Source organism: Camellia sinensis, chromosome 11, assembly GCF_055761805.1.
Source record: "Camellia sinensis isolate YWXY chromosome 11, ASM5576180v1, whole genome shotgun sequence".
Taxonomy (NCBI): Eukaryota; Viridiplantae; Streptophyta; class Magnoliopsida; order Ericales; family Theaceae; genus Camellia; species Camellia sinensis.
In genome coordinates, this window is record NC_138971.1 from 147,576,805 (window position 1) to 147,600,315 (window position 23,511).

Below are 23,511 nucleotides of genomic sequence, written 5' to 3' on the forward strand. Positions count from 1 at the left end.
GTAAGGGGAACCTAGAGCGCACTATTTGGCAGAACCAGGTCTGCACTAAATGTATTTCCAAACCGGACTAAGGTTACTTGAGATGCATTTTGTCGAGCTACATCCACGAGGCATCTGGTATTGGGCCGAGCTGGACTCACACTGAATGATATATCTTACTAGACCTACCCAAGTTGGTGTCGATGGGCAGAACTGCCTTGGCATTGGGATTCTAGGTAGCTGAACCACTTGATAACCAGGCTATTGATAGTTCGGTCCACAATAGTGGGGGCAGAGATGGTTCATAAGATTGCAGTCAGTAGCCAAGATGTCGTATGACATGCTCACCTTCGGTCGGTTCTGATGGACCGGATTGGTTAAGCTTGGCATTGCGCAGTCTAATGTAATCTATGGTTTACCAAGTAATAGCTCAGTTCGACATTCCACATGGTCCAATGACGAGAAGAGGGGAATCCATTCCTGTTACGCGTCAATACCTTTTGGCAGTGCGACAAACACTATTTGGAGGTTTTGGTCTCTACACGTGTAAGAAATGTAAAGACAAACACAGCCACCTGCCCAGAGAAGGACAACAGAGGTAGTGCGCCCATAATCTTTGGGGCTGCATGGCTAACCTTGAAAATGAGGAACATGCAGACGTTAGAGGTAAGCAACTAGAAAGAATTTCTAACTATGTTTCTCTCTCTACAGTGCTCTTTGCCTTCTCTCTTCTCCCAGAAAGCTAACTTGACTGTCGAAAGGGTTTTTCGGCAAACCCACCCACCGAGTAGCTCACCTTTGTTCTGTTCACAGTGTCACAGAGTTCCAACGGAGTAAATCGAGGTTGGTAGCAAGGAGGTACGGAGTGAGGCAAATATTTCTCCTCCGCATAATTGGCGCCTTCTGTAGGAATCTTTGACAGACAAACCTTGCTCTCCAAGCTTTTTCAACTGTTTTCCACAGCAAACAACGACAAAACACTGCTGTCCATTGCCGACGGCATCACACCAGAGTCGGTCTGAAGAAAAGATGGCCTTCCTGATATTTCGACCATGGCGGGCCTGGAGACCTCCTCTAAAGGGCAGTCCAGAGACACACGAGATAAATCCACGTGAAGCAATGGTCAGCGTTACAAAGGCTGAGCCCCCAAATCCGTTGCAGCAAGGAGGTGGCCATGCCGGCGCCTAGAATGGTGGTTCCAGCACTGATGGATAGAGAGTTGGAAAGACTTACCACTACCCCACTATCTCTAGAGATAGAGAGCACACCACTCCCTGCCGGATTCCACCAACCTAAGTTCATGCTGAATGACGGCCAGACGGGTCCGTACATGCACGTTAGTCATTATCGGCAAGTAATGGTTGGCCATCGGCGCAACAACACCTTGATGTGTCTCATATTCCCAGCAAGTTTGGGAGAACTGGCCTTGAAGTGGTTCGAAAGTCTCTCAGAGGGGAGTATAGAGGGGTGGCAACAACTAGCAGAGGCCTTTGTCACCAGGTTCAAGACCAATACCCGATCACCAAAAGAGATCAACCACCTCTTGAGCATCAAGATGGAGTTGGGCGGTTCTTTGAAGGCATACAATAACAAGTATTGGGAGACCTACAATGAGATCCTCGATTGCCCCACCAATTTGGCGATCGCCTAATAAAAGCGAGGTCTACCAGTCGGGTATAAGCTACGAGACTCGCTCATGATGCATTAGCCCACAACCATGAAATCCTTAATGCAGCGGATCAACGAGCACATTCTAGTTGAAGATGATGCCACCACAACCGAGAAGGCAAATCCGGTTACGTTGGATAGACGTGTGGCTGGAAAGGATCACTCGGTGGGGTAGGAGGATAACGGCCCTAATAACCAAGCTAGAGAACAACATCGCAGTTCAAACCGCAACGACATAAACAAAGGCCATGGGAATGACTGAGCTAATGCTCCTCACAATGAAGATGAAGATGCCAAGAGGAAGTTGAAGGCACGAATCGGCATCACCACAGTCTTTAAGATCCCAATTTATCGCATCCTCAGTGAAATTCGAGGTGAGCCATACATCTATTGGCCGGCAAAATTGGGAGATACACAGAGGGACTTCAACTCAAGGTACCGCTACACCTTCCATGAAGAAATGGGGCACCGAACGGAGGACTACGTGCTGTTGAAACAACACTTGGAGGAGCTGGTTGTGGCTAGGCACTTGGATCAGTACATAGATGGAGCCATGAGGGCCGCTCCGCAAGGACAAGCCGAACCGAGCAGCCTTGCCATCCTAGATGTGACACCTCATGGAGTCATCAATGTTATTCACATATTATCGAGCCGACACGGGTTTGCGAACTCAGGGGGATGATCAAGAAGGCCGAGCACATGAGGGAAGTACTCTCTATTTAGCCCTCCTTGAAGAAAGGGAAGGCTGAGGTAAAAGACATCTTCACCTTTTTGAGCAAGGACTTGGAAAGAATTCAAACACCTCACAATGATGCCTTAGTTGTGACACTTCACATCAAGGACTTCGACATCAAAAGAATACTGATCGACCAAGGGAGCTTGGTCGAGATCATGTACTACGATGCATTCAAGCAGATAAAGTTAGAGGACAAAGACCTGACTCCAACAACGTCTCCTTTGGTCGGCTTCAACTCTCAACTAGAATGGCCGATCGGGAAGATCATATTGTGGGTCAAGGCTGGGTCAGTCACGAAGCAAGTGGAGTTTTGGGTGCTGAAGGTTCCATCAACCTACAACTTGATCTTGGGGAGAGGCTGGTTGCACGCCATGCAAGCAGTAGCGTCGACTTACCACTAGGTAATGCACTTTCCTGCTCGAGTCGGGCAAATTGAAGCGGTTTGGAGGGACCAAGTGATGGCAAAGCAATGCTTCATCGTAGTAAAATAGCAGTCGGGCTGCCAAAGGCTTTGTCCAAATGATGGAAAGGCCAGAAGGAAAGGAAGTTCTAGAAGATGTGGGAAGAAAAGCCAAAGAGAAATTAGTTAAAGACTTGGTGGAGGTTCGGATTGATGAGAATGATCCATGCAAATTCTTTCTCTTGGGCTCATCATTGTCCAGCACTAAACGGATGGACTATGTCAACTTCCTGGTCTCCAACGTTAAAGTCTTTGTGTGGATGCCTTATGATATGCCTGGTGTCGACCCTAGCTTCATTTGCCACCAGTTGAATGTCTTTCCCAACGCAGGGCCGGTCATTCAAAGAACTCGGCGCTCAGCCTTACGCCATGCCGAGGTGGTGGCGGAGGAGGTCAAAAACTTGCTGGAGACTAGGGCGATTGAAGAAGTGCATTATCCCAAAGGGATTTCTAACACAGTAGTGGTGCCGAAAAAAAATGAAAAATGGCGAGTGTACGTTGATTACAAAATGGTCAACCACGCTTGTTCCAAGGATAGCTTCCCCTTCCCAAGAATCGACCAGCTGGTGGATTTTACCGCCGGCCATCAAAGGTTTAGCTTCCTAAACACATATCGCGGCTACCACCAAATCACCATGTACGAACCAGACCGAGAGATCACTTCATTCACTACTCTGAGAGGCTTGTATTGCTACAAGTTCATGCCGTTTGGTCTTAAAAATGCCGGGGCAACTTTTCAAAGGATAGTGACCAAAATGTTCGCTACTCTTCTTGGCCGCACTATGGAGGCCTATATTGATGATATGGTAGTAAAGAGCAAGGATAAATCCTAACATTTTGCCAACCTAGCAAAGATGTTTGCCGTACTCAAGGACTACAAGCTGCGCTTGAATGTCTCCAAGTGTGCTTTCGGAGTCGGAACTGGAAAATTTCTAAATCTTTTGGTCACCAACCAAGGAATCGAAGTCGATCCTTCATAGATCAAGGCAATACAAGAACTAGAGCGGCCAAACTCCACAAAGGACGTGTAATATCTCGTTGGAATGGCGACAGCACTGAACAGATTTATCAGCCGATTATCAGATCATTACAGGCCCTTTTTCAAGACTTTGAAAGCCAAGTTTTTCTGGGATGCAGAGTGCGACTGCGTGTTGGCGGATCTAAAAGCTTATCTCTCCACGGCCCCAATCCTGGTCACACCATGGCAGGGCGAAGAGCTATATCTCTACTTGGTAGTTTCTCAGCATGCGGTAAGCGCAGTTCTCATCCGTGCTGAGGGGATTCAGCACCTTCCTATTTTCTAAGTCTGCAAGACACCGTCCAGGCCGAATCGAAATATCTGCCGCTTGAAAAATTGGCTCTAGCTCTCATGATGGTCTCTAGAAAGTTAGCGCACAATTTTCATGCCCACATAATAGTAGTGCTAACCGAATTTCAACTTAAGGTGCACTTTGAGAAGGCGAATTTCACGGGTAGAATTTTGAAATGGGTAGTAAAGCTGGGGCAATACGACATCAAGTTCCAACAACGCACAACTATCAAATCTCAAGCCCTTGCCGACTTCGTGGTGGAATTTGCCCCTAGCACTCACCCTGTTTGTCCTAATGATTTAGGTAGTACGGACTTTGCACGACCTATGGTTTCAATGACACAAAGATGGGGGGGAGGAACAAGCAATAGAATGACAAGACAACATCAAGCTGGCGGGACAAGAGCAGGCCAACTTACCAACCGACCAAACGAGGATGCACGCGGGTAAGCTGCGCACAAAGCAGACCATGCCTTGAATTTGAGAAACTCTCAAAACCCCTCTGACTACTGGAAATTGTTCATTGGTGAGGTGTGGAAACTTTTTGTCGATAGAGCCTCCAATAGACATGGCGCCAGGCCAGAAGTGGTATTAACCTCGCTGGATAGGCTAACTATTGAGCATACTATCACGCTTGGGTTTCTAGTGTCCAACAATGAGGCGGAATAAGAGGCCCTCTTCGCCGGCCTAAAAAGTGCTCTACGGATGAAGGCATCAGAGCTTATGGTATTTAGTGACTCCAAACTGGTGATCAATCAGGTCTCAAGGGCAGCAACTCTGGAGCAGCAAGAAGCCAGAGCAATACATCAGCTAGTAGACAAAAAAACCAGAAGTATGGTTAAGGAACCAATGGGATTAAACTCAGCCAAACCCAACACAATATCAAAAACCAGCAAAAACTAACAAATACCAGCATATACCCTCCCATCAATAGCTAACAAAAAAAAAACTCTTAGGTTAACACAGCCAAAGTTATTACGAGAAGACATCTTCTGCTTCAGCAGGTAAATAGGCATGGCTCAGGTTTGACCTGACTTTCAAATAGCCTTCACTAATAATTCTAAGAGAGGGGAGGGGAATGATGGGGATAAGAAAGTGGCCAAAAGAAGTTATTTCTTCTAAAAGGAGAAAAGTTTTCCTTTCTCTAATTTGTCCCCTCATTAAAAATTTTCAAAAATATTGTCTGACCCTTCATTTCAGGTGGGTGTCCAAAAATAGGACACGTGTGACATATCCGTAACCATAATGTGGCCAGTGAAAAGAATTAAAAAATATATATACTAGCACATACCTGTGCCTGAAGGCACGGTGTAAATAATATTATGATTAAAATATAATTATAATCCCAACAGTATTTAAATTTATTTTTTAATTTGACAAAATCACAAATTTATTATAAAATTTTGGAGTTCTCACAAAACTCCTCACGAAAACTCTCTTCTGCTTATATAATATATAGCTAGATAGATAGATGTGCCTAGTATACATACAATTTTTACGAGCATACATACAATACTGCTTTTGCTTATATAATTATATGGAAATTGTATGTATGCCCGTAATGTCCTAGTGTATTACGGGCATACATACATTGTATGGAAATATGTATAAAATATATTGAACAAAAAGGAGAAAATCAAAAAATCAAAAGAATAGAGAGAGGAAGGAGGGATAATGGGATCATGGAAGGAGGGGTGTGAGAAAAGGGAAAAGTAAGAGAGAGAGAAGCAGGAAAGTAGAAAATTTATATGTAGAACATTTTTTGGAAAATATATCTCAATCATTGTTTTATAATTTGAACAGATCTGAACCATCCAAATGTCCTAATAGGACAAAAATATGTTGAAGATTCATATGAGATCTAAATTTATGAAGTCTATCAGGTATTCAATATATTTAAAAATAATAATTAATTGTTCAAATTTATTTAATTTGTGGACCAAAAAATTCATTAATATAATCCCCACTACACACTGTAAAATCTGGCTCCTAATTCTGGGATCACAGACTTTTCCATATAATATGAATAAAAATAAGTGAACAAAAAGGAGAAAATAAAAAAAATAAACAAATAGAGAGAAAAATAAAAATGGGAGAAAATAAAAAAAATAAAAAGAAAAGAAAACGGAAGGTGGAATCATACAAGTATGGGTGAGAAAAGGAAAAAGTAAGAGAGAGAAGCGGGAAAATAGAAAATGTACGTGTATGATATTTTTTGAAAAATATATCTCAGCCGTTGTTTTATAATTTGAATAGATCTAAGTCGTTTAAATGTCATAGTAGAACAAATGTGTATAAGATAAATTCAAAACATCATCTTGCTTTATTATATAGATGTTGAAGATTTTTATGAGGTCTAAATTTATGAAGTTTATCAGGTATTCAATATATTTAAAAATAATAATTAATTGTTCAAATTCATTTAATTTGTGGACTATAAAATTCATTAATTTAAGCTCCACTACACACAGTAAAATCTGGCTCCTAATTCTCGGATCACAGACTTTTTCATATAATATGAATAAAAATAAGTGAACAAAAAGGAGAAAATAAAAAAATATATATACAAATAGAGAGAAAAATCAAAATGGGAGAAAATACAAAAAAAAAAAAGAAAAAAAAAAGAAAGAGAGGAAGGTGGGATCATAGGATCATAGAAGGATGGATGAGAAAAGGAAAAAGCAAGAGAGAGAGAAGCGAGAAAATAGAAAATGTGCATGTAGGATATTTTTTGGAAAATATATCTCAGCAGTTGTTTTACAATTTGAATAGATCTGAGCAGTCCAAATGTCTTAATAGGACAAATGTGTATAGGACAAATTCAAAAACTATCCTGCTTTATTTTATATATATATATATATATATATATTAACACATGGCTAGACATGTGTCCGACACATGTCAACTACATGTGTCCATGTCTGCTCCGTATAACGTATCTGTGCTTCTTAGTTATAGAAACAGCAAAAACACACTGCCAAAAATAGGTTAAAATGCAGTGGACATGGTATAATAACTATTTTGTTTTATAACAAAATAAAAGAATAATCAAGTAAAACTATGAGTAGTAAGTACAATTTTTTTTTTCTTTTTTTTTTTTTAATAAATAAGAGTAGATGCATGACTTGGTGTTCAAATATACTAGTACTAGAAATAAATAAACGCTGCTAGCCAGACTAATTTCTAAAATTAGCTACTACTATGAAACAGAATTCAATATAAGGTTCTTGCTTATTCAATGAAACACCATTTTATCACCAACTTTGTGGACTCGAACAGAGTGACAGTGCATACCTTTTGGGGGGGGGGGGGGCTGGGTGAGTTGTGAAACTAGCTCTTTCTCACTCTTTGTTTTGCTCTTTGGTCTCCTCCTTTCTAAAAGAGGGCCTAGGACTCATCTGCTCTTATTTGGTTCATTGGAATAAGATGGAGTGAAATGATCATTCTTTAGATTTGTCGGTAAAATGATCATTCCCATACAATGTTAAATGACAATTTCATATGCTATGCATTTTTCGTTATTTTTTCCATCAACCAAACATGAGAATGAATATTTTGATCCAATAACCATTCAATTTCATTCCAGTGAACCAAAAACTATCTTCTAGTTTATTTTTTTGATTCACAGAAGAGAAAAGGTTGTACATACCATATTGCAGTTGCATGTTGACATGAGATCTGACCCTAAGGGGTTTATAAAATATATATATATATATATATGCTCTGACCCTAGGGGATTCATGTCCCCAAAATAATAGGTCAAACAAAAGCAACACAGCTTGTGCACATTCGAAAATCTTTTACGGCAAGCTTGAGAAAAGGCCTCCATCAAAAAAAAATCTGTTTATCATTATTATTAGATAAAAATTGAAATTCCACAACAGCTTAAATTAAATTTTATCAAGGTCATTTACATGATTTAAATTAAATTCCATATACTTCCACTTCTTAGCTTTGTTATGTTCAAATGAAAATTAAACTAGCATCATTTGAGTTCAAATGGATTGGAAAAATCAACTTCAAATCAATAAGACTTCTGACAGATAGAAGCCAGATTTTGAACATGTATCCTATGGACATTTCAGCACTCTCTTCGTTACCATGTACATATACATACATACATACATACATACATACATACATACATACATACATACATACTGTAGACACCCTAATAGGCGCTTGATTCCGAGCACTCGGTGATGACGATTACATTGAGTCAGTGGTTTAAATTCTCAATAAAAGTATCTGAGTTCGAGCTCTAGACAATTCCAACCTGCCATACCCACTGTATTTCTACTCCGAAAATTTAGTATTGCACCTTGTATCAACTTGTATTGAACTTGAAAGTGAGAGATAGTGGAAATACATTGAAGTCCGGCTGGACCTAAGTGATATTCAGCCGGATATACCAACATCCGGCCGAACATCTTAACTTTTCACACAGATTCAGCAATGTACTGCTAGTTGCCCAATTCTGCAGATATTTTGCTCAAACCTGCTCGGGGCCTATATATAGCAGGGTTCAGACTACTGTATAGAGGTTGAAAAACACATATAGAATTTGGTTAGAGAGATCAATTCAATACCAAGTGAGTTAGAAATATCAAGAGTGAGTTAGAAATTTCAAGAGATAAAAAAGATCAAAGCTATCACCCTTCTTGTTCTTTGACAAGCCTTGAAGCTCTCATATCATCCATTCATACCATACAAGAACTTGAACTTGAACTGGAATTGAGAATTGAAAATCATACTCAAACTTGAGGGTGCTTTAGAATCAAGTTTGGTTTACAACAAGAACACCTTCTCTACAAGAGGTAAAGCCTTCTTGCTTTTATTTCAATCTTTGTTCATCTTTTTCTGATGTTTTCAAATTATTTTTGGACTATTTTGAGGGCTGAAACTTGTGATTCAAAGCTACCCAAAGATGGAAGGGTTAATCCCCCTTGCTTGAACCTTACTCCTAGCTTAAATCCTTGTGTTTCCCATTCGCTTTCGTCCATTTTTGCCATTGTTTTTGGGGCTGATTTGGGACTGTTTTGGAGCTTGACTAGTCCTTGTTGCGCATATTGAGTTTGACTTGAAATGCCTTATCGCTTGTAAATAAGTTTGACTCTTCCTTTGTAATTTACCCCCGAAGAATTTATCATCAGTGTGTTTACTGTTAAGGGATTAATTGACCCTTGGAAATCGCCAAGGAAAGTGTCATTATCACTCATTATCAAGTTTGGATTTCAAGTCATTATCGCCCACTATGGGTTTTTCTAAGTCATTAGCACTCTTCTGAGTTTGACTATTTCTTGTTGCGCATCCGGAGTCTGACTTGAAATCCCTAACTTGTAAATAAGTTTGACTCTTCCTTTGTAATTTCCTCCGAAGAAATAAGGTTAATTTATTCAGGTTAAGTCGACACTTATTTTCCTTTACTGTATTTTAGACTTAGTCGATGTAAATATCACTGTGGACTTAATGGATTAAAGAAAAAGGAATGTAATATAAAAGAGGCTAATAAAATTGAGCTTAAAATGAATCAACCAACATAAAGAACCAATATGACCGATTGAATTCGGTCGGATGTTATACCAAGTTTATTGTGTCAAGGCTTGTCTTACATTAATCCATAATGCTTTGGTGAATCTTGAAGCGTCTTTACTTCCCTTCTTGAATTTGCTTCATGATAGGAGGGAGGGGTGGTTGTTATGCATTGAATTTATTGATCTTTGTCATATCGTGTCCAAAATCATCATGCAAATCAACTTGCAACCATAGATGGTTTGGGAACCGAGTTCACTCATCCCTTGAGTATTTTCCATGATAGAGAAGAGTAGAAAGACAAACATGGCTAGGAATACCCTGTCTGCATGTTTGCACTGTTTCACTTCAGGTACAGAAAACAGATTTCCGCAAAGAAAACAAGGTATGCTTGGATTTATTTGGGGCTCGACCAAGTCTTGTTTTGGGTCGACAAGGCTCCAATAAATTGCAAACAATACACTTTTGCTCGAACGCAATGATAAGGTGAAGCAGAACAAATCTCAACAAGGCAGACAGAGTACTTCCTGAGGAGCATCGTGCGATCATTACATATTATTTGTTGTAATAAATTAGACAGCCCCTCTTCATTATTATTCATTCGGATTTGTAATATTTATTTATTCAGACACTTGGGCATTCGGACCCTCCTTCGCGAGGACAAATATGTAATAAGTTGTATGTCTTCTAACCCCACGTCTTTCTCCCTTTTATTTACCAGCTTATGATGGTTAGTATAGGGACATCATGTTTAATTTAGCATACTCATGTTTGCATCCACTTGTATTGCATGCATAAAAGTTTGGCTCATCATATTATTCAAATGTCAAATTCAAACTCTTTACTTGAATACGTGAACTATCACATGCCTTGAATTGACTCGCATGCCATGCTAGTAGCCGAGCTTATTAATTGCATATTGTATGTGTTGCATTAGTCATAATACATATTTAGGATCATGCATTTTTTTTAACCGGTTCTTTTTTTGGCTTGGAGTACGAAGTAAGTTTTTATTCTTTAGCATATTGCATAAGTGTGATTGCTGTCGTACCAAACATACTATCATGAGGCTAATTGGTTAAATGATAAACTGTTTGAATGCCTGTGGATGAAGGCTATTCACTGACATTGGTATACTTTGATTAATGTATATATCTATGAGATCACTTTTTCAAGTAGTACATATTCAAAACACTTTTTCAAAACAAACATAAAATCAAACGTTCCAACTACTCATGAAATTAGTCTATACTTGTATGTTAAAGATAAAATAAGAACATATACTGTACATAAGAATCACATCATAATTAGTAGAGGCTGATCTTTGATCGGGTGAGTGGGGTGCTCATTATTGACCTTCCCCTCCCATACCTAAGTTCCCGAACCAAGACACTTTGGTAACGACGGACTAATGGCCTTTGGCACGAGTCACGGGTTTCCTAAATTTTTCAAAATAAACATTTAGGTGGCGACTCTGAAATCTGGCAAAGTAGCCCATTTTGGCATTTGATTCAAATATCGATTTTCCAAAAACAATTATCGGATTTGGACTCTTTTTGTGTTTCCACTGCTTCACATTGCACTAGTGAAATCAAATTCAGAACCAACACAAGTGGAGTCTGAACTGTAGGGCTATTTCATTCTTCCGAAAGGGGGCGCGAAAAGCCGAGCTACACATACATACATACATACATACATACATACATACATTTATACATGTATAATATTTATATATATTATGAATGAAAGAAACTGATTGCAATAGTAGATGGTTAAATTTAAGAGTTTGTCATAGTTATCGTAATCTATTTCATTTTTAAATGTCCAAGAGAGGAAGACCAACCTTTAGACAGAGCTGATCTTGCACAACCTTTGTAGCACGGGCCCTAACCTCAATTGGTTCAATCTTGGATTGGGGGCAAACCAGAAAATCCATTGGCATTACTTGAGGCCTTTAAGTAAGACACATAGAAGATGACTGGCCAGACTTCGATTCCCTGCACATCCCTCATAAAATTGAAGTGTTTGAATATATACATTCAAAACACGGTGCACATAACCCATATAATAAATCAAACTTGGCTGACTGACTAGGACCCAATGGATTAATTCTGTTACGACATCATACTGTGAAAATTCAGGCAAATCATGATCATCATTCCTGAAGCTTTATTCATTGGCCTATTGAAAAATAAACAAGACATTCCATGCATGAGTAAGACTAGATATTTATGGGAACAAGGTCAAGATGGCTAAATCGCTCAAAATACATGTGTAAGCAAATTGAACAAAGATAATATATGCCTTTTCACAGACGGCCTCCGAAAGGGAACCTTCTCATCATCAAAGTTTCTCATGTCCTCAAACCATGTGCTCTTATTGAATATTGGTCAACTCTGCACTTTATTTTCAAATTTTTAAATGATAAGGAAATATTAATATGGAAACAAGGTCAAGATGACTAAATCGCTCAAAATACATGTGTAAGCAAATTGAACAAATATAATATATACCTTTTCACAGATGGCCTCCGAAATGGAACCTTCTCATCATCAAAGTCTCTCATGTCCTCAAACCGTGTGCTCTTATTGAATATTGGTCGACTCTGCATTTTATTTTCAAATTTTAAATGATAAGGAAATATTAATATGAACGAATAGAAACCATGTACCCATATCAGTAATAAAAAATAAAATAAAAAAACTCTCGAGGTTCCAAACAATACCTACATACAAGGGTTCACATACTAATCAAACAATATTAGAAGGGGAGAACAAACAATATCAGAGAGCACATCTTCAAAACTCATAAATTTAATCAATGTAAATAGATCCCCCATGACCAAACATCATGCGAAGATAGCTCAGTACAGAATAAAATGAAACGGGAATGGATCTAGATTTTCAAGACAAATTTTCATCAACGTCTTCAAAATAGATCTTGGGTTGATCATTGAGCATGAAAGAAGTCTATCCACCACACGCACTTTCACACTATATGTTCTAGCAGACAAATACCATAAAATTTATCCAAGTACAAAGGGGAACCATGAAGAGTGATCAATACATGTATGAGTGCCAAAAGTCAAAAAAAATGAATAACATTACCCATTTATCAACCTAGTCTTTTGCCATTCTTCTGTCGGCTGTGGTCTCCTCATCAGACTTCGACATAAACATAATAACTTACATAACACAAAAAATTAATATGCAGAGTTGTTCCTTCCACAGCCAAGCCATAACCTTATTCATATGTCAGTGTCGCCTCATAAAGAGAATCCTGACCTTCCCAAGACCACTCTTCTTCAGTTGCTCTCTCCTATCATAATGCTCTAAATCAATGGAAAACTGTATGAAGTGCAAGACATAATCAGTACACACATAAGTTTCATTCATCTCACTTAAAGAAATGAAGAAAACGTTTTTTTATAAATTAGTTAAGATCCTCAATATTGCCCCATGGATGTTTATATTCGATAAGCTTCCATCTGGAAGGGGTTGGAGTCGGGTTTTTAGGAGAGTTAATACTCCGTGATGAAGTTGTTTCCTGCACCAATCAACAGTTGATGTAGGAAACAAGATAAGAACCATAAATAATAAAATGGAAACATGATGCCAAAGAAACTAGTGAGAGAAAATCATCTTACTTTGAGAGAACCTCTATAAGGAGAGGTAGCATTTTGAGTTTATTTATAGCAGGTTTTGACTGTCTATTCAATTTTGCATCTTCTTCAGCCACCACTTCAAGCTCAGTCATAACATTTTCAACAAGCAATGTTATCTCTACTCACTGTTCTTCTTTTCCTTGCCTGACTAGAAGAGCAGATTGATTTCTTCATTGTCTTTGCCCTTTTCTACTTGGAAAAATTGTGATAGATCTTGTAAATCTTCAAAAAAATATATATTAATAGTCATTATTAAGAAACCGACACAATTGGAATTGTCACAATAATAAATTTCAAAGAAAGATGAAATCCTAACCTGAGGAGCATCACCAGGAGACTGTGGTTCATTATCAAATCCATACAGCTTCAGTTACATGAGTTCCAGGCGCTACCCTGATATCCACCTGTAACAATAACAAGAGATGTCAAGAAATAGAAAGACAACAAAATTAAATCACAACCACTAGCAATTGTTAGATATTTTAATTGAAGTGAAGCACAAGTAAACCAAATTTAATTCAGCCCCCCTCAAGTAGAAGTGTGCTTCCACATTAAATCAAAGAGAGGTGTGCGACCAGATTATACATGTAATTAATGATATATAACCAAATATAAATAGGAAACATTTTTTAAAACCAATTATTAGCTCGACATCCGGGGAGATAAAGCCAACACTTCACAAAAAAGGAATTCAAAGTGGCTTCAGTAATCATGTTTAGAAGTAACATTTCCAAAACTTCCCCATTATATCTATATTACTCATCTCAAAATGACATCAACCTTGCTGAGATCAGTAGAAATTCATAACCAGAGTTATAGTGAAGACCATTCCTTCATATTATCAACATAACAAAGAAGTTCTCAGAACCATGGTTTACAATTATTAACCTAGATATGCTTTATGGTCTCTAAAATTTTAGGTAGCTACAATTTCTTAATTTCTATTTTGGCTTAAATATGTATCCATTTTTGACATCAGACCTTACTAAAGAAACCATTGAAGATATAATATTTTATCCACAATAGGATCCACTACAAACATTAATGAAACATACCACATCCATATCATCTTCCAATCCTCTATGATGAGATTCATATAGAATATGTAATTTGTAAACAAAGAGGTACCATCACCAAACAAAAGCTCATACGTTATACCGCATAAGTAGGCTGCGCATGAGTTTCACTCGCAAGCAAAGACCAATCACCATTGCCATACTACAATGTTCAACTGTTGGAGTGAATGTCACCCTGAATAAATAAAAAATAAATAAAAACATATTTTATTTAGATGACTAGAGAATGAGACCAGTATAAGAACTGAAAATTCCACAAATACAAAAGGATTTGTCTCTACCTCACACAGTTATGCTTGTCATCTACTTTAATTGCATTTTCTGATATAACTTTTAGCTCTTCCAAGGAATAGTGATTCTTAGGATCTTTTATGTCTCTAAGATGATGTAAGAATGCTAAGAGAAGTACAGAGTTTCCAAAACTACTTAGCTCTCTTGTATAATTTGGTACAAAACTTGTCACGATCCAAACCCGCCCCTAAGGGTTTTGACCGTAACCGACTAGTAATCATAAGATTACCCATGGCCTCAGTCAAGTTACAGACATATTTAATGATAAGGGGGTCAGAAGCAGAAGTAGAATTATAAAATTTTGTCTAATGAGCTGTGCATAAATGGCATAAATAGAAAACTTTTCAAACATTAATAACTCACACTCATGTAAACATAATAAGATTCCATGTGTCCAAGATCTTCCGAACATCACTACCATAATAGCCAAAACTTATATACAAAAATGGTTAGGTATGACCGACAAAAGAAAGAAACAGAAAGCCAAAAGACAAAAGAGCAAAAGCCTTGCTTGTGAGGCGCTCATAACAGACTACTCAAAACTCGGTATCCTTATCAGGTTCACTAAGGCTAGGGTTGGACATCCCACTGCTCACCGACGTACATATATATAAACAGAGTAACTTAACGGCCGGTGAATAACTTAAGAGTAAAGGATTTATGTGAATGAGATCTAGTACATGATATAAGTATTTCTGTATCATAAGCATTTCATAACGGAACAACCTTGGATCCAACAGATGATGGAACAACCTCAAGTCCAACAGATATCAGATGTACAGTGTGGAGTTGATCATATCATAACGAAATATCCTTGGGTCCATTCATTTACAGTTATATAATAATTATTTGATCAACTCATAACAGAAAGTCAATCTTATCAGATGCTCGAAATGACCTTGGGTCCATCTTGTCAATTGTACTGAACGACCTCAGGTCAAATTCAAATATACAGAGCGATCTTGGGTCCATCAAGCACATTTATGTCTCATCGATCACATTTACAGTTTTCATAATGATCAGATAGATAGAAACTCATTCACTTTTGTAAACTCACAGTTTCAGAAAGTTTATCACAATAGGACATACAGAAAATAGAGTAATTAAGAAAATATCTTTACTAAGATATTACTCACAGTGATTCGGTTGTCAACTTGTCCTTGCGGATGGTCCTACATAAACAGTAACGTACGCGCGTTGAATCACATTGTTTAACCGAATTGTTATTTAAGTCTTTCAATTCTCTTAGGCTTCATTCTATCCTTTTAATTCACTTAAAATGTTCAAATGGTGCAAAAGAATGCTTAAGAGAGTATGAGGATGCAAATATGCACTTATATATGTTGGCCAAATTTTGCTAAAAACAGGGTCTTCACTTGAACGCACACTTAGTCACTCAAGCCATCTATAAAGATTGCAAAAGTACTGGATTCTCGATTTTTACACTCGATGGTCACTCAATAGTCGCTCGAGCCAAGTGCAGAACAAAAGTGGGTTCGCTTGATCGCACAATTGGTCATTCGAGCCAATGGCTAAATGTCTATAAAAGTACTAGATGCTCGCAAAGTGCACTCGAGCGATGGATTGTTCGCTCGAGCGAGGAGACATAATTTAGGGATTTCCATAACAAGGTTGAGTTTCAAAACTTATAATTTCAAACACCATTCTTGCATGGCTTGACAACACTTTGAAAACATTTTGAAAATCTTCCAAAAACATGAATACATAAACAATTTGAAGAGATCAAAGCTCAAAATATGGAATTTAACTTCAAAACTTCATGAATCAAGGATGCATGGATGATTTAATCTTCAATTCAAGCTTAGATGACATGAACCATCATCAATCACAACCTTTAACTTACAATTTGGACTTGAAACTTCATAGTCAAAGCAATTTGAAACTTTAACTTTCATGCATGTACCAAATTCCTTTTCTTGGCTTTTAAAACATAAAATTGAACTTCAAAACTTCGAAACCATGCAATTAATCTTCATAATTCACGAGTGCATGTAAAATATGGCTTCAAAACTCAACGTAGATGTCATGTATCATGTTCAAACTCATGAAACTCTATCAAACTATACATGCATGTGCAAATTGACTTTGATTCTAACAATCCTAGCTCAATTCTTTCATTTAACCACATAAGCTCCTTGAATTCACATATTAGATGATTTAAAATTTTGAATTTTGGTTCAAACTCTTACTATAACGATCCCGGGTTTACCCTTGTTGTACAGTGATCCGGACATGTGTCCGTAGATGTTGGTAGTTGGTTATCATCTCGTTTACATCCTTTTTACTTTGTATTTGAGTTATAGGATGTGTTGGGCAGGTTTGTTCCAGGTTGGTTGAGTTTAGAAACCAAAACTAGTTGCCCAGATTTTTGGCCTGTCCGCTCGAGCGGAGGTGTTGGCGCTCGAGCGGGGAATACGCCCATCCAGTATTTTGGTGTGCAGTGTTGTACGCTCGAGCGTAGGGTTGGCAGCTCGAGCGGAGGCCTGGTTCTGCGAATGTACTGGGCGAGTGCATTCTGCGCTCGAGCGGGAGGGTGGCCGCTCGAGCGGAAGTCTGTGAGTGGACGCTCGAGCGGGGTGTTTTACGCTCGAGCGGAGACCTGGGTTAAAGTCCCGAAGTTGTGACTCTTCAAATCACTTTTTCACTTTCTCTTCTCTCTCTTACTTTTCCAAAATCACCATTGTTGAGCCTCTCACTCTAGACTCTACCTTCTCTCTAGGTTTTGATCTAGTAGGAGTGATTTACTCACCTTTGGCCTTTACAAAAAAGTTGTTGATCGTCGAGGGCTTCATTTTAATCTGAAAATCTCGGGTTTTGGAGCACGTTGGGTTTTGTCGTCTTCTCCTTTGGGACTCCGAATTTGAGGTAGGGATATCCTACTCCTCTCTATGGGTTTTGTCTTTAAATTTTGGCATTTTGAGATGTTGGGCTTGGTTTGGTAATTTTGTGAAAGTTTGGGGCTTTTGTGCAATTTTACAAAAGTTGGGGTTTTATTCATAATAAACCTAGATGCATGTTTGGCATAGAGAAATGGAATTAATGTTAAATCATTGATGAAAATGGGACCTAAGGGTTGAAATGTTAATTATGGGAATTGACCTAATTACATTGTTTAATTAATTGGGATAATTAATTGTGAGAAATGAGGAAATGAAATGTTGATTGAATATCCATTGTGCATTTATTTTCTGTTTAGAAATATCTATTTGGGGCTATCGGTGGAGGATAGTCGTGATTGTTGTAGACAATGCATGATGATTAGGCAAACTGAAACTAATCAATGAAATGTGTCATGGCACTTGACTGTTGATAGAATACATTAATTATATGTATTGAGTGATTGTATATAGAACCATTGTGTTTGTATACGTTATGTGTAGAGGAGGAGATAGGGGATGTACTCCGCGGTTTAGGGGAAGATAGGGGATGTACCTCTAAACCGGATAGGTATTGGGAGAAGATAGGGGATGAACTCCGTACACACAGCTCATATGCTTGTCTAGAGAAGTGAAGATAGAGCTCATATGCTTATCTTTGTGATGTGTGGATATAGCTTATATGCTTATCTGTGGATATTGTTGTTATACATATCTGTTGTAGAATGTGGATATAGCTTTTATGCTTATCTGTGGATATTGTTGTTATACATATCTGTTGTAGAATGTGGATATAGCTTATATGCTTATCTGAATGTGGGATATAGTTTTTATACATATATGTGGAAATGATGCTAGAGCTAGCATGCTTATCTGTTGAAAAGGAAAAATGAAAGGTAACTTAGACTCATAAGTTGTATGACATAAATGTGTAATTTATGTGGACGTATCAGTGTTGACCATCTATCAATTGCTAATATTTTAGTCATTGTTCATGGTTGGTTTAGTGTATTTCTACTGGGCTGTGGCTCACCCTATATGGGAATATCATTTTCAGGTGCAGGAAGCATGCCACCTCCAAGGACATAGCTTGGGAGGCTAGAGGCGGACACAGTTTTGTCGTTTTACTTTTTGGTGTATTACTTGTAACTTCAAGCCAAGGGCTTAATGTGTACGAGTTAGTACTCCTTTGTTGTAACCAAGTGTTGACTTGGAAAGCTGTAAGCCCGTAGGGCATTTTGTTTTGATGTTAACATGTAATACTAATGTAATGGAACTCTAATGAATAAAGGAATGTGGTTAGTTTATATATCAACGCATGTCTTAATTGTTGGGTTTAATGTTACAATTTTGAGGGCGTTACACTTACCTAAGGCCTTGAACTAAGCTTTCTCTAGTCAATTCTTGAGTTCTTCCTCACAATTCCATAATCTCCAAGCCAAATCTTTAAGAGTTAAGCCTTTCTCTCTCTAAACTTGAGCTCCCTCTCTCTCTAAACTTATAATCTCAGCCAAGATATGATTTTTATGAGCTTAATTCTTAATTATAACACATACATATATAGACTAGATTAGTGATGACTAATTAATCAAGCTTGGGGTTAATTAATCTAACTTAAATTTAATTAATCATACTCAATTCTATTAATTAATTCTAATTAATTTAGTCTTAATCAAACTTCCTCCAAAAATTATGTTGATCACAATAAATTAACCAATTTCGTTTTTGATGCCATTAAGGCCTTCAATTTTCAGATTAAAGCAGAATTCTTAACAGATTTTCCTACGGTCAACAGATATAAAGCCAATAATATACTAATAACACTTTTATCAACAAAATTTCACATTTACCACATAAACACACACACAATTAAGGAACTAGAAACATAATATAGAATGGGGTTGTCACAAAACTATATCTGTCATATTCGGATGTTAAGAATTAGTATCTAATCTATTCAATAAATAAGTTCAAAACAAAATGATATGAAGAGAAAGAATAACTAGATGCCATAAAAAATATAGTTTTGCTAACAATGAAAAGACACACTTGTTTGATGGGAACTTGACAGTTTTGCTTCCAAGGAGAGTAGCACCTTCCCTAGAAATTTTCCATTAATTCTTTGACAAGTGTATAGCTTTTATTTTCTTGTGCTTGTTTTTTTCTTTGTTAAAGAGCCTTCTTTTACCCAGTGAATATCGTACTATATCTTCCTTTTGTACTTTCCTCCTCCACTTTGACAAAATTTTCAATTCCTTAACAAAAAATGTATTCTTTTACTTTTTGTATATAGACACAATCAAATGTAATGCATATTGATTGCAAATGTTAGTTGCGGTGAGATAGTCACCACACATTTATTAAATTTTATATTAAATTTAAGATGCATTTCAAGATAATTTCTATAACATGTCATTAATATTCAAAAGTTGTTACAGAAGTTTTACATACTCATAAAGTTTTGACCACATAGCAGCACACGCTTCCTTACAATTGCTTCTGCTCCCTTCGTTATGCCTCTTAGGGCAAGAGATATGAACAAGCAGCAAAACTTCTCTGAATAGGAGCTTTAACCCATGTAGTTTGATTTGATCAACAAATCTAAACTACATATTCTTTTCTAATACACTTACATACATGTGAATTTTAATTTCAACACCAAGATTTGCAAAGAAACCTACGATTTGTGACATATATAATATACCTGACAAAACACAGTGGACATGATAGAGCATCAAATGTATTAATCAAACTCAAAGGATATAAAAAATTTCTAGTCGGTCAATGGGCTCCACAGCATACTCGTCGACATCATCTAGTGCAATTCTAGTTCGACGCTCCTTTTTTTCATAGACAATGGGATTGGCATTAATCAAATCGGAAACCATTTTCCTCAGTTAGCCTGATGCAGTTTGCAGAAGCTTCACATCAAAAACATTAAAAACTATGGTCCACGCTCAAAAGCGACCAAGTTGAAGCCAAATTGATATTGAATTATTGCATAAGCATTGAATACTATTGTCCCCTTGTTATAAATCATAGGATGATATGCAAAAGGAAAAAGAATAACAATAAACCAGCAGATTACACATTCAATTCCGATTGAAATTCTTCACAGCCTAAATCTGCTTAACAAATCGTCCTTTATTATAATACATGATCACCCACCGATACATCATTAACCCCAAATTGTAAAAAATAGCACGTTGAAGCAGGGATATCTAATGATTTCTATAATCAACTCATAGAAAAGCAAAAGAAGAAAGAACGATGGGGAAATTACAAAAAGCAACCCAGAGTTTGACTCTTGTAACAAAATAAAAACCTAAGTTTTTAATTTTGTCCATTTAAAAATTAGGGGAAGCAATTGTAAGGAATTTCAACACAATCGTCTAATAATTGGTTGGCAATTAAAATTCATCTTCATTGAGGCTGAAAGAACTTCAACACAATCGACTGATAATTGGTTGGCAATTAAAATTCTATAAGGACTGATTGATTCTTATTAGCATGCTTAAATTTACATTATTAACTCTCGAAAGCCAAAAAAAGCCAACAAATATTTTTTGGCACGCCCAGTGGGACTATTAAAAATGGCTAGACGTAGAGTAAGAGGAGAAAATGAACGCCTGGAAGAGGGTGTGAAAGGAGATGTAGAAATATCTAACCTAGAAGATACTGTAGTGTCCCATCCTATTGATATGCCCATCCCATCAAATCCTCCGCAAATGGTCGAACAGATTAGCACTTCAAAGTATGCAACACACATCCAACATACTAGACAGGGCCAAGAAACTGGGCCCTCAAATGTCCCTTCTGCCCAACCACTGAATTCGTGGGGAGATTTAGTAGATACTATGGGACAACAACTAATGTATACAATGGAAAGGTGGGCAACATCCTTTTTGGATAGAATGAATTCTAATCAACCAACTGTTGTAAGACAAACTGAAGAAAATGTAAATAGTCCTCAGCAATGATTGGCTCGAGATAAACAGCCTATGCAAAATAATGGACACGTTAATGGTCAGACTAGTAGTCACAACCATGAAAGACCAGTACTGTGCCTTAGTCATGGTATGAAACTCCTTCAAGACCAATGGCCACTCAGAATGTACCATTCTCTTCCTGCGAAACCATACAATTTGGTAGATCTAGGCTAACCCAGGGTAATGGCATAAGGGCATTTCCAAATCCTATGTTTGAAAACAAGCCTAACACAAGGGGTTTCACCAACCCTGTGTTTGAGTTTGCACGTGGGGGGTTGGAAGGATTTCCTGAAGTTAGAAGAGAAGTAACACTTGCTTCTCCTCTTGTGGTACTTTTCACAAGACCTTTCACAAGGCAGGCCCCAAGAGGCCAGCCATAACTTCAACAGCAGCCAGTACAGCGGGGATAGCCAGCCCTAAATGTACCCATATATGGACTAAGAGGCCCACAAGCACATGGAGTTCCTCTAAACCCTATGTTTGTTCCTTTAGTAGTGGTTTAGCCAGCACAAAATATGGTTCATAGGGACTAGATTGTTGACATCATTAGAGAAATGTGTACAAACTCTAGTGTACAAAAAACCTTACCCATAATGGGTAGACAGGGTACACGAATATCCAAAGGGGTTTAGAATACCAGACTTCGCCCTCTTTTATGGAAATGGAAATCAGTTAACTATAGAAAACATTGCTAGGCTTATAGGCCAGTCTAGTGAGTTTGCTAATAATGATTATATAAAACTGAGACTTTTTCCAAACTCTCTAACTGGGGCAGCCTTCGTATGGTATATAAACCTTACACCTGGCTCCATCCAAAGCGGCAACAAATGGGGGAAGCATTTCATGTCCAATTTTTCCAAACGGAACTGGAGGTTTCCATGGCAGACTTGGCAAGGCCTCAAAATTTGAACAATTAAATATTAAATTAGGACTAAACCATAATCAATATTCCATCATCCAAATCCTAGAGGTGAAACAAAATCTAAACATTCTCGTCTCCATAAGGTTTAAGTAAATCTCCATGCTTAAAAGAATAAAAGGGATAAAAAAAAACTAACAAAACACCAACCAAACCATCCACTATAATTTCATAACTATCCAATATTGAGAGTGTGGGTCAAACTCGAGACGACATCCCCGTGCAAGTTTGGCTTCAGAGCGGTGTAAGGTAAACGGGAGGCACATGGGTTATAAGTGTAACGCCCTCAAAAAAAGTACGTAAAACCCATCTCTTTAGACATGCATTGATACAAAGAAACCAACCATCTTTCCATTAATCTAAGTAGTTCTTACAAAAGTATTACATGTTAACAACAAAAGCAAATGCCCTACGAGCTTACAGCTTTCTAAGTTAACACTTGGTTACAAAAAGAAGAGTACTAACTCAATACATATTAAGCCCTTGGCTTGAATTTACATGTAATACATCAAAAGAAAGCAAATAACAAAGTAGTCTGTCTGCCTCTAGCCTCCCATGCTATGTCCTTGGAGGTGGCATGCTACCTGTACCTGAAAATGATGTCCCATAAAGGGTGAGCCACAGCCCAGTAGAAATACACTAAACCAGCCATGAACAATGACTAAAAGATTAGCAGTTGATAGATGGTCAACACAGATACATCCACATATATCACATTTCTATTTCATGACATTAAGTCCATGTTACATTTCATTTCCCATGTCTTTCCAACTTTGAGTTTGAAAACAAGGCTCAACACCTAGCCAAATAACTTAATGAGATTTAGACTCATCTTTAAAACACTTTCAAAATTTATGAGGGATACACATTTTAATGTTGTATCAATAACACATAAACCATTCCCACACTTTGCGAAAGATACACATTTCGGTGTTGTATCAACATAACATAGAATCACTTCTATACTTTACAATTGATAACGATATACATT

At 37.6% G+C, this 23,511-nt stretch overlaps 1 protein-coding gene and 1 pseudogene across 1 annotated transcript; both read right to left on the minus strand.

Annotated features, from left to right (window-relative positions):
• Nucleotides 1–12,037: 12,037 nt before the first annotated feature.
• LOC114305787 (protein IWS1 homolog 1-like) lies at nt 12,038–13,709 on the minus strand (annotated as a pseudogene).
• A 1-nt stretch (nt 13,710) lies between these two features.
• On the minus strand, nt 13,711–20,500 carry LOC145802752 (protein AE7-like; the record flags this gene model as incomplete). Its single annotated transcript, XM_082895520.1, has 4 exons — nt 20,377–20,500; nt 14,706–14,811; nt 14,500–14,599; nt 13,711–13,752 (listed from the first exon to the last, which is right to left on the minus strand). Coding segments are annotated over exons 1-4 (372 nt in total), but the record flags the coding sequence as incomplete, so codon positions are not given.
• Nucleotides 20,501–23,511: the final 3,011 nt, after the last annotated feature.